This window comes from Phaenicophaeus curvirostris, chromosome 9 (genome assembly GCF_032191515.1).
Source record: "Phaenicophaeus curvirostris isolate KB17595 chromosome 9, BPBGC_Pcur_1.0, whole genome shotgun sequence".
In the NCBI taxonomy this organism is placed as follows: Eukaryota; Metazoa; Chordata; class Aves; order Cuculiformes; family Cuculidae; genus Phaenicophaeus; species Phaenicophaeus curvirostris.
In genome coordinates, this window is record NC_091400.1 from 5827049 (window position 1) to 5839204 (window position 12156).

The window sequence follows — 12156 nt, forward strand, 5'->3', positions numbered from 1 at the left end:
CCTTGTGGTTCCTTGAGCTGGAGTCAGTGTGTTGTGTTCAACTGCCTTGCATAAATATTACCATCTTTATTTTTCTCCTTTTCCTTCCTGTTCTCTTATGCTAGGAGTTAAAATGCTGGCACAATGTTTTCAGCCTTGCTCTCTATTCCCAGTAATTCCAAGCAGTTGTTTTTGCTTTTTTTTTCTCCATTGCAGAGCAGCGATTTGGCATTTTCACAGCACTTTCTATCATTACGCCAGATTCTCATTCCTGCCTGGTAATGGCCAACTCGGAGTCCGTCTGTATCTGAAAATAGAATTGTTTTCACCATGTGCATTAAATATGCAAATCTACAGTGGATTTTATTTGCCATTTTACTGTCTGCTCAGCAGTATGAACTCCTCCTTCGTTTGTTTGCGGATTGTGCTTGTCTTCACTACTCTGAATTGCTTAGTGTCATCAACAAATGTTGTCATCCTTTTATTTACCCTTAACAAACATGCTGAAGAGCACAAGCTTGAACACAGTTCTACAGAGCTCCAGTCGGAGACAAAGCAGCCTTTGTTTTGTATCTTTTCTCTGGTTATTCATGTGTGGTCTTTTGATTTGTCCCAAGACACACGAGGGGCTTTTTAAGAGCCTTTGCTGAGGGACCTTACTGAAAGGTTTTTGGAAATCCAGAAAGACTGCAGTGCGACTGAGCTGTGATTTCACTTCAGAAGAGTTTGATTGACTTCTCCGTGTGCATCACACTTTTCTGTGTGATCGCTGCTTTGCCCCACACAGATACCAGGCTGCTGTGGTCACTGAATCGGCCTGTTTCTTCTAGGGTCTTTTTACAGAGTGATGTCCTCTTGGTAATCCTCAGGCCCTCCAGTACTAACGTGGTACAAGTCAAGACGATGCGCATCGTGTGTAATGCTCCAGTTGTTTCATCCCTTAGTTTCTTTGGTGGGTGTCATCTGAACTTGGCACGTTACTACTGTCTGGTGGGGATGGTTGGTTGGTTTGGGGTTTTTTTGTCTCTGTTGTTCTGTAACCACTTTTATCAGGGCATTAACTTCAGAAAAATATCCTTGGCTGTCCCCTGGGAAGGTTTCCGACACAGAAATCTTCCAAAACTTCTTCTTAGTGAAGAAATGGGGTTTGCACTTTAAGCCTTATCTTTGAGCGCCTTACAGTCCCCCAGAAAACACTCAGAGGATCTCTTAACTCTTCAGATCCTGTTAGTCTGCTGTTTGAAAATACAGTGTTACGGTGCTTTTGTGCCTTTTGTTAGTAGCTCCTCAAGCTCTTTCTCTTCTGTACTGCCTGCCTTTTTGGGGTTTTATATTTATAACTGGACAGGTCTTTATCTTCTCTGTGGTGTTGGTCGTATATTAGTAGGTTCCATAAATAATTAAAAATAGGAATGGATTAAAAATGGATTTAAAGACCCTATTACAAATACTTTTAAAATATAGCTAAATTTGAAATTACAGTCCTGTACAGACTTGAGCCTAATATTCACTGCTGACATTAATCAATTTTTTAAAAGCTATGCTTAGATAAGCCACTGTTACAACCAAGATTGTATGGGTCATAGAACTGATAGGAATTTGGAGCTAAATGCCAGAAACTACACTTTGTTGAATGCTGAATTTGGCTTAATAACAAGAGCTTCTTCTGCAGATGCAGAGATAATGTGCTGTTTAGTTTGCTAGTTTAGATTGAGTGGAGAAAGTGATTGACATTGGGAAATGAAAAAACCAAGAAAGCTGAGAAGTTACTCCAGCTTCTAGGCTCCCTATGTGTAAGTTAATGTTAATGTCGGGAGAGATGTGTAATTTAGTGAAGAAAATGAACTGAAAAATGAGCAAGGCCCTTTGCAGTGGGTGATCATTACTGATCAACCGACCTGTCAGAGGATCGCTTTGTCGGGAGCTCAGGCACCTGCCAGCATGTGATGCTTGTTTTCTGTATCCCGATTGGCAGTGAACTGGTCGGGAGCCTCGCGTGGCACCACTTGCCGGGGGAGAGTGAAGCTGTTATGCTGTGTGGAACGTGACAGAGTGAGGGACTTATGAAATATATTTGAAAAGGGCCTTCAAGTAAATTATCCTGGCCTTTAAGTAGAATGTGCAGCTCCATTCTGCTTTAAACAGCTTTTCTTTCATTTATTAAACCATCTTTCTGACTACGTGATATTCACCATAGAAGTCTGGAAGGAAATCAGATTTGGCACATGGAGAAGGTGGTCGGTGGGGCTTTCGTTCACCTTTATTGGACAAAGTTTTATTGGAGCATCACTTTATTGCCATAACTTTGTTACACGTTGAGTGTAGCAGGTGCTATAGCAGTGCAGACACTATCTTCACTCTTTGTAGAAGGCAAACCTGCTGACTACAGGATGTAATTTCAGATGAAAATGTTTGTTACATTACCCACAGGAAAGCTGTTTTTTGTTCAGTGCTGCAATGCTTTGAGTTTCAAAATTATTCGATGCTTTACATGGCTTCTGAAGTAAATAAAAGTGTTTTAATGTTGTTCGATATGAAGAACTATGAAAAGAGTTCAGCAGAGTAAACACGAAACTAAAAAAGCTACGTTAAGGTAAACAAAGTTAAGTATTATAAAAGAGGGAGCATTTAGGTTGCTATTATCACTAAAAGTAGTGGGACATCAAAACAAACTGGAGAGGCTGGATCCTTGTCCTGTGTATTGCCTGCAGAGTAACAGAAAGGGCGTTCAAGGGAGCGAGGAGGGTAAGAGGGCATTGGGAGTTGTCACTTGAGTTTTGTCCTCACTTCTGCAGTGTTGGCGTAATTATAGAGGAATCACTTAACCTGTGTGTACTCAGTCTACTCCTTTCCAAATGGTGCTTCCAGTAGTGGCTTGAAAAAAGGTGTTTGCAGGTGATTGCAGATTTCATGTGTCAGTGCCATTCCTGTAAAAACAGCTAAGTAACTTCATGTGTGCTAATGCTTCTAATTTACTCTGCTAGCTCTCGAAAAGAGAGAATTTAGGGAGATGGAACTTAGTTCCATTTTAATATCTGTCAGACATGCTGAGAATAAAAGCATATAACATTTTTCAGTAAGAAGCATGTTTAATGTGGTTTAATGTGTGTGTAGGGGTGAGTTAGGAAAAAGGAGGGCTGGCTCACTGCTCTGGTGAATATTTCTCCTGCTGTCTGTAAGGCAGCATTGCTGGCTTGAGCAGCAGCAGGTTTCTCTCATGTTGTGCTGGTGCACATTATTGTGGAATTGCAGCTTAGCAGAGAATCTTGTCCTCTGTAAAGAGGGTTCCATACCCAGACTTTGCACGAAGGCAAAATCTGCAGCTTAGAAAATGCAGAGCCAGACTGTTTTAAATGAGTCGCCTACATCAGGTAATTACAGGCAACAATTAAGCTACTTTCTTGCTTTAAAATCAGCTCCTGCAAAGGAGATGTAGCTGTTTTACTTGAGGACATTCAGAATGGGCCGGAGGGAGAGTTGCAGTGGAACCACGTGGAGATTAAATAAACCTAAAAAGGACCTTTTTTGTTGGTTAGTTGTTTGGGTTTTTTTAATCCAGTAATTTGTAGCGGTGTATTTAACTTGCGATCAAAATTTTGTACTGTTTGTTATTGGTTTATATCATGTTAAAGGTAACCCAGCTCTTCTGGTGATCCTAAATTGGAAAGTATTTTCTCATCCAGCTGGTAATTCAGTGTCTGCAATGCTGAGCTGCAGTCTGGCTCTGGGCTGCTTGTGTAAGTCATGTATGTGCTAGTTTAGATAGCCTGGCTTATGTTTAAGGACATCAAGTAATTCTTATTCACAGTGTACTTATTCCTTGTTCTAGAGCTCCTGCCAAGGGTTGAAACAGTTGCATCAACAATCTAAAAGAAATAATTCAAGTAAGTAGAACGCAAGAGTTTGGACAGCTGGAGCAGCTCTTATTGATAGCCTAATTTTGTCACTGAGATGACAAACTGCTGGTGATAAATGGTTGTTCAGGATAATGAATAGCAGGGACAGAAATCATAAAGAGCAGGAAGGGCTTGTGATGCAGAGCAAATGGCCACTAAAATGATAGATAGAATCATAGAATCACCAGGTTGGAAGAGACCCACCGGATCATTGAGTCCAACCATTCCTATCAAACACTAAACCATGCCCCTTAGCACCTCGTCCACCCGTGCCTTAAACACCTCCAGGGAAGGTGACTCAACCCCCTCCCTGGGCAGCCTCTGCCAGTGCCCAATGACCCTTTCTGTGAAGAATTTTTTCCTAATGTCCACCCTAAACCTCCCCTGGTGGAGCTTGAGGCCATTCCCTCTCGTCCTGTCCCCTGTCACTTGGGAGAAGAGGCCAGCACCCTCCTCTCCACAACCTCCTTTCAGGTAGTTGTAGAGAGCAATGAGGTCTCCCCTCAGCCTCCTCTCCTCCAGGCTAAACACCCCCAGCTCTCTCAGCCGCTCCTCATAAGGCCTGTTCTCCAGCCCCTTCCCCAGCTTTGTTGCTCTTCTCTGGACTCGCTCCAGAGCCTCAACATCTTTCTTGTGGTGAGGGGCCCAGAACTGAACCCAGGATTCGAGGAGCAGTCTCACCAGTGCCGAGTACAGAGGGAGAAGAACCTCCCTGGACCTGCTGGTCACGCCGTTTCTGATCCAAGCCAAGATGCCATTGGCCTTCTTGGCCACCTGGGCCACTGCTGGCTCATGTTCAGTCGGCTGTCAACCAACACCCCCAGGTCCCTTTCCTCCAGGCAGCTTTCTAGGCAGACTTCTCCTAGTCTGTAGCTGCCCAGGGTTGTTGTGCCCCAAGTGCACTTAATAACTATAAAGTCTCACTTGATAACTATAAAGCACACAAGAAGCAGAATGTTGTAGTCTCATGTACAGTGATGGCTGCTAAGTTGGGTGTTACTGCTTGGGATAACTGTTCTTTAGACATCAGCTTCAGTGCTCAGTAATGATGAAGGGAGCAAAACAAATTGGTGAGAATTACTGGAGAGGAATAAAGAAAACGTGAAACTTAATTAGCCCTCTGTGAGACAGCGTCCTGGACCTCAGTCTTGAATACTGTCCAGTTCTGGTCTGCCAGCTCAAGGAAGCACAGCAGAACTGGGAAAGACAAGTAGAGGTCAGACTATTGCCCTGAAAGCAGGGCTCTGAAGTCTTTGTTGGCTTGGAGAGCTGAACAGCGATCTGTTGCTCACAATCTCAGGCTCTATCAAAACTAGAGGCACTAGCAGGAGGCGAGCTCAGCACAAAGAGCAGGTGATGGTATTTTCTTTCACAGTCTGGGGTTAAGCTTTGCCCAGGAATGAAGTAGATGATAAAACGCTGCATAGGTTTAGAAGTGAGTAGGCAAAGGCACCGAAGACGAATCCTTCAAGAGGTGGGAGAGAGCGTGTCCCCTGAGCTGCCAGCAGGGGGACGGAAGGTGCCCGATGGTTGTTGAGAAGCATCTCTGCATCCAGGTGCCTTTCCTACTACTCGTCCCTAGGCAACTACTGTTAGTTATTATCAGGATAAGGCTGGAGAGTCTGCTGCTCTGACCTCATCCTGTTCTTGTAGTCTTCATTATTTAGCATCCCTTTCTGTCTCTTTACTGTCCTGGGAGGTAAGAGAGTGGCAAACTTACCTTTTCTCTTGTTTATCCCATAACTTGTTGCTGAATTGCTGGAGCAAATTCTGCTGTGTATGGCACCTCTTCAGTACATGCACTCTAGCTTTTGGCTCATGCTTTCTGTTAAGAAAATTGGGTGAACTACCTTTGTGGTGTGTAGAAACGGAGATTTAGCTGTGGAAAGCGACATAATAGCTGTTGGTTGTATTTCTGTCCTGACTGACTGTTCAGATTCTGTCATTTGAGAATACCTGGGCTAGCTAATAAATGAAGTGACTTGACTTGCTGCCTTCCTTTAGATGTTCACATGAACAAGGACACATGGGGAGCCATAATAGTGCAAAAGAGGCACAGCGCGGAGCTGTAGTGGTGGGTGCCCGACTATAGCCCCAGAGAGATGCATGAAATGATCAAATTAAATGAGCATCCAGCCCAAAGCAGCAACCTACAAGAATGACACTTCTCATATTACGTGTCCAAATATGTATGTGCTAAAAAAAGCTATTTGGAAGGACGTGTGTCCCTGGTGAGACCACTCCTCGAATACTGTGTTTGGTTCGAGGCCCCTCACCACAAGAAGGATGTTGAGGCTCTGGAACGAGTCCAGAGAAGAGCAACAAAGCTGGTGAGGGGGCTGGAGAGCAGGTCTTAGGAGGAGCGGCTGAGAGAGTTGGGGGTGTTTAGCCTGGAGAAGAGGAGGCTGAGTGGAGACCTCATTGCTCTCTACAACTACCTGAAAGGAGGTTGTGGAGAGGAGGGAGCTGGGCTCTTCTCCCAAGTGACAGGGGACAGGACAAGAGGGAATGGCCTCAAGCTCCACCAGGGGAGGTTTAGGCTGGACATTAGGAAAAAGTTCTTCACAGAAAGGGTCATTGGGCAGTGGAACAGGCTGCCCAGGGAGGTGGTTGAGTCACCTTCCCTGGAGGTGTTTAAGGCACGGGTGGATGAGGTGCTGAGGGACATGGTTTCGTGTTTGATAGGAATGGTTGGACTCGATGATCCGGTGGGTCTCTTCCAACCTGGTTATTCTATCATTCTATGATTCCTTTTGTCCCAGGCGTGGTTATGTTAGCAAACAAGTGAGGACACGGGTAGCGTGTAACTGCAAGCCAGTTAGTGCGAGTGCAGGATGGGGCTGACGGGTATGGGTCAAACATGGTCAGGGAGTTTGTTAGTTCTGCTGCTTTCCAGAAGTGCTGCCTCGCAGCTGAAGCAGGTTGTTCATTGTTAATGTGGATGCTTCCCATGGATACTTGGTGCTGATGGCAGCTACTGGTTGCTGAAACAATCATCAGGCATCTTCTTTCCTTACAAACCTGCAAGAAGACAACAGTACGACATACAAATGTTGCCTGATCCTATGCAAACTTACTACAAGTCTGTTTTGTTGCTTATGTGAGTCACTGAGAAGGTGTGGTTGCTTTGTGTGGAAAAGTAATTGCAGGGGAGAAGTTATTCTTCAATCTTAAATAGCATTAAGGTTCCGACACTCAACAAACGTTTATTTTCTCATCCTTTTTAAATGCACTAGGGACCAAAATTAAATAAACTGAAGTACTGTTTACGTTGTCAGTGTTGTTAACTATGTCACAGAAATCGCGAGCAGAACCAACAACTTCTGGGCACAAGATTTGCCTGCTGATTTGTGCTTTGTTCAGCCTGAGGAAATGTTCAAGAATTTGCTCTATTTGTTGCATCTTTAACTTAACATTTGACTTCTCAGTGCTTCATAGGTAAACAGTAAGTACACTGGGAATTATGTTTGCAAACTTTCAGTAGCAAATAAATATGCATTTTCAGTTATTGCATGAAGAATTGATGAATAAACTGCATTGTTATCCTGCTGCCTGTAGCTGTGACAGTGTGCTGATTCCCTTTGCCTTACTGAGGACTGTGTCAAATACACCCTGAAAAATAAAGAATGAACTATAGTGCAGGCTGAAGTGTTACGTGTGCAGCTTTCCTGAAGTCATCATTAAGATGATGCTGCACTAATTGAACAAGCATGATGTCAAGTAAATGGAGGGTAATTGGTTAAAACACTGTATAGTTTGGGGATGTTTAAGGGCAAAAGGATCTTGAAACAATCCCCAGGATTTTGAAGCTGCAGAAACCGGACTAGAAATAAACTGGAGGCAGCCGAAGAGTAATACAAGAAAGGATCAGTCCACTAAAGCCTTACCAGGACCGTTACTTAGACAGTAAGAAATCTGATCAGTAAGCAGATCAGGCAAAATGTTGATAAGCAGCACACAACTTGTATTCATGTTTTGGGCTGCGTGAATTACTCGGACAGCCCTGAATTTAGCAACAAATGCAAATGCAGCTAAGTTTTTTTTTTGCTTAATACTTATACACTTGGGGTACAATGTACATGTAGTTTGTTGTAGAGTTCAGAAAGGTATTTGCTGTAGTCTGGCACAGGGAGACAAGTTACAAGTTGGAAATGAACAGAGTAATGTCAGTGTTAGTGCAGCTAAGAAGTCACCAAGTCAAACTGCCACGACTGCAGCGGCAGTTTCCCCATGGGAAAAGTTACTAAATCAAGCATCACAGGGTGGGTTTGTTTGCTGAATTTGTTCCATAGTTCTCAGTTGTCCTGCTCAAAGGTGCTTCATTGTATATTGAGTGTGGCGTTGCTGTGGATTTATTATTACAAAAGAGGGCTGTGTGTGTCACTGCTTTGAGAGCATCAGCCACAGCGTGTGAAGGGGCATCGTCAGTCTGTATGGGAGCAGCAGCGCAGCTCCAGCTGTGTCTGCACTGGCTGTGGGCCTGGAGAAACCGTGACCGCTGTGGTGCAAGTTGTGCCCTTCTGGGACCATAACAGCCAAGTGAGAGAAGTGCCTCGTCTCTGCTAACAAAAGGTGGAAGTGCTCCAGCTGTAGCAGTCAGTGAACACAGCTCTTGTGAGCCACAGATACTGAACTCAGGCAATTAATAATCCACTGGGACCTGAGAAATGATGGACCGTAAAACGGTTTTGGGTCCAGTAAGTGTTGCATTCTCTACTGCGTGCACAATGAAGCAAATTCCAGTGATGTTTAATTCCAGAGGAGTGTTGTGTTAGTTTAAAGGAAACTATAAATTTCCTTCCCATCTGTTGGTAATTTTCCTGGACTGTATTTCCAGTTTGGAATTGTGTGAGGACTCAGAAAAGACAGCCTGACGTTGTACCAAAAAACTCAAAAGGTACCAGGTTTCTTTATTGAAGTTACAAAGTCAGAAACCAATAAAAGAAGAAAGAGTCAAAGCATCACACTTTATGCGGAGTAGCACAATTAAATCCCACTTGTAGTTTGAAGGGACCGCGCTGCCTCAGGAGTGTAAAGCTCACTGACAAGGATAACCTGCATTGTGTATCAGCTGTAATGGATTTTCTCTAAACGTCACTCAAAGGAGTTGCACTGGGTTTCTTTCTTTATAAAAAATACTGTGCTTGTTGGTCAGTCACAGCCAAGCCTCTTTTTGAGGATGCATTTCCTTGTTAAAGGCTGCAGGATTAATTTAGAAGGGCAACACTCCCTCTCTCGACACAAATTACCTTTCCACTTGCCTGCCTGGTTGCTACAGACTGGCAGAGAGCATCTGCCTGAGAGAGGTCCAGGCCTAATGCGTCTGAAACCTAACACTGGGGTCTTGACACCTTTGCTGGGGGCCTCGCACAGGCTGTGCTGCGTAAAACACATTGGAGGAAGAAATAAACATATTTTCAAAGATGATGTTCCGTTATTACCCAGCTTTAATGCATTTTTTTGTCCTTCTTGCAATGCAGCTCTTTGTGATAAAAACCTGAATGTGCACGAGTAGGACCGTCCAGTTCTTTGTTGCTGTTCTTTCCCCTTTTCATTCGGTGGCGTGTTGTGCTGTTCCATATTGAGTTAGTCTTTGTATTTTATGGGTAATGTTGACCTAGGTTGCTTTGTATATCATGCAGTTCAGTAAAAACTCGAGCATTCTGCTAAAAGCTTTAATACAGGCCGTCCTGGGATATGTTCTGCAAAATCTCATTGCTTCTTTCTCTGAGAACATAGTTATTTCCATTACTTTCTTCTAATCTTACTTTCTGAGGTGGGAACCGTTTTATGTATTGCTAGGTAACAGCGCCAGCCGTCCGGACACGTGTATGTGTGTGGTTTGTGAGGTGCTTTTATGTACTGACACTCTGGGGTTTGGCAATATGTTTTCAGTATGATTTTCAAGGTAATTGTTGGGTTTTCAGTGGATCTGTTGTCTCAGAATTATCTCCTTCTTGTGGTTATTTTCTTCTTAATCTATCTTCTTTATTGTTTGTGTAGAACAACTAAAACGTTCCTCCTCCTGTAAAAACGTGTGGCTGTTTCTTCTGCAGGTAAAAAGGCAATGAAAGTCACGTCCTACACCCGAGGCCGGTGTGTGGTGCTGTTCCAGTCCCCCTTGCTGATGGCCACTCTGGGCAGCTGTTTCTCTTACTCTTCCAGGCGTTACCTGTCCCAGAGAAATGTGTTACGTGTTCTCTATGCCCGTCTAAGAATAAACGATATGGTTCTTCCAGGTGATCCGAAGAAGTAGCGATGAGGAAAAGTTGCTGTGCTTGGTGCGTCAGCGCGCAGGACACCACTGTCAAACTGCCGTCATAGTGATCCTCATCCTGGCCTGGGAGGGGATCCCGCATCTCCTGGCGGATACGCTGTACAAAGAACTGACGCAGAGTCTCAGAAAATACGGCTGTCCCACCAGCCGCAGATGTGCTTTAAATGAAGAGTAAGTTACTGCCATAGTGAATGATTGTTGTCTTTCCCTTGGAATGTTGGAACTAACTTCATAATTCTCTAATTCAATGAATAAAATAAATATACAAAAGCTCGTTTTAAACTACAAACCACTAGGTGTCATTTCAGTGTAAAAATTAGTTCCTGGCTCTTTCTAGAGACCAGGCTCCCAGCGATGGTTTCACGTGCTACACGCAGGAAGAGGGTGGCGATTAATTTCTCTCCTTGTGCACGCTGCCTGTTCATAGTCAGGGTGCCCTTTACACGCTCAGCTGTGACAAAGAGCTGCTAAGGAGCTGATAGGGGACTTGTTGAATAGACAAGAGATCGGACACCAAAAATTAAGATCTTCCTTTATGCCTCCAAGAGGAATTTAGTTTAATTGCCTGGATAATATATTGCAGCTGAGGCTCTGGAGCAGCGCGGCCTTTGTGCTCATTTTGTGTAGCCCACATTTAACAATCTCCAGTAGCTGTAGAGTGACCCGAAACTAATGCTCGTGTTCTTAAAGGATCGGGCTGAGTAGAGTTGTTCCAGTTTAAAAGTTGGATCAATTGGGAGCTAATGATATTGCCATACAAAATAATTATTGGATTTAGGGGTAGCAGTTTTCGTGGATAAAAATTTTATCCGCTGGTTGAGTCAATATAAAGTATCACGGGTAAATTTGTATTGGTAAAACTAACTGTTATGTGTTTCCCAAAAATGGGACTTCGGGGACTTGAATCTGTCTTTACAGGGAAAAAAGTCAGCCCTCTACACTCTTTCTCCTGACAGAAAAGATCTGGTTAAACCATAATTTTATAAATCCCTATGTGTTTATGCTTTGGAAAGAAATGGCAGATAGCGTTGACTTGAGAGAAGAAAAAAAAAAAAAAGCTGTGTTGCCAGCTGACCTGACGTGTCTTTATTTCCTTTCACAGTCGTACTTGTGCGTGTCAAGGGCTTGATCCAGAAACTTGTGGAGCGTCGTTCTCATTTGGCTGTTCATGGAGTATGTATTTCAATGGCTGTAAATTTGCCAGAAGCAAAAACCCCAGGAAATTCAGGCTTCTCACTGATGACCCTAAGCAAGTAAGATTTATGTTATTTTTTTTTTGTTTTCTTTTCCTCCGAGTACTTACTCTGATGATTTTCAGAACTAGAAATGAACTCTACGGATATGCCGCCCCTTCCCTCACACACATGCACAGCTTATCACACAGGCAGGCAGTTACATGTTTGTAACTTTAATATTTGTAATTTTTGCACTCTATGAAAACTCAGTGTTATTTCCTATGTATCAAAATACCCTAAAATTATCCTTAAATGCTCTTCTGTGCCCATGTTTAACTCCACTGTGTAACTGTATGAAACGTTGATTCTTTGTAAGCGTAAAACACAACTAAAGGTTTTTCTGAGCACCAAGGCTTCACCTCAGAGGTTCAGTCATTTACCTTCCGCGTGGCTGCCTGACCAGCTGCCAGGCGGGTTTTCTCTCTGCCACCTGGAATAAACTGTGGACAGCATTTAAACACCTCTGAAGGAACATGATGCAGCGAAGTGATACTGTAATTGCTGCTTATAGTTGTTAGTGAGGGCATAAAGCCTAGGTAGCACAGAAAATACAGGGATGGATTGAAGTATCCAACCTCTGAAAAAATGCAAACCAAGTAGTTTTTTTGCATGGGAAATACTTTCATGAAGAAGGAGTAAAAGTGTGGTAAATTTATCCGCTACTGCCCCTACCACATGCCTCGCTGGCTGAAGCCCAGAGGTAGCAGAGGTGTTCTTGCACTCTTTAACGTGTGGCACACACATTGTGAACCAGTGATAGTTTCGTGGG

General features: G+C 43.6%; 1 protein-coding gene across 5 annotated transcripts in view; it reads left to right on the forward strand.

Moving 5' to 3' along the window:
* Positions 1-12156, forward strand: part of TET1 (tet methylcytosine dioxygenase 1) — a 69352-nt gene that overhangs the window by 33099 nt on the left and 24097 nt on the right. For all 5 annotated transcript variants that reach the window (XM_069863417.1, XM_069863418.1, XM_069863419.1 and 2 more), the window contains 2 exons: positions 10115-10323; positions 11255-11405. In XM_069863417.1, the coding sequence (XP_069719518.1) occupies positions 10115-10323; positions 11255-11405 (360 nt within the window). The remainder of the gene's footprint in view (positions 1-10114; positions 10324-11254; positions 11406-12156) is intronic.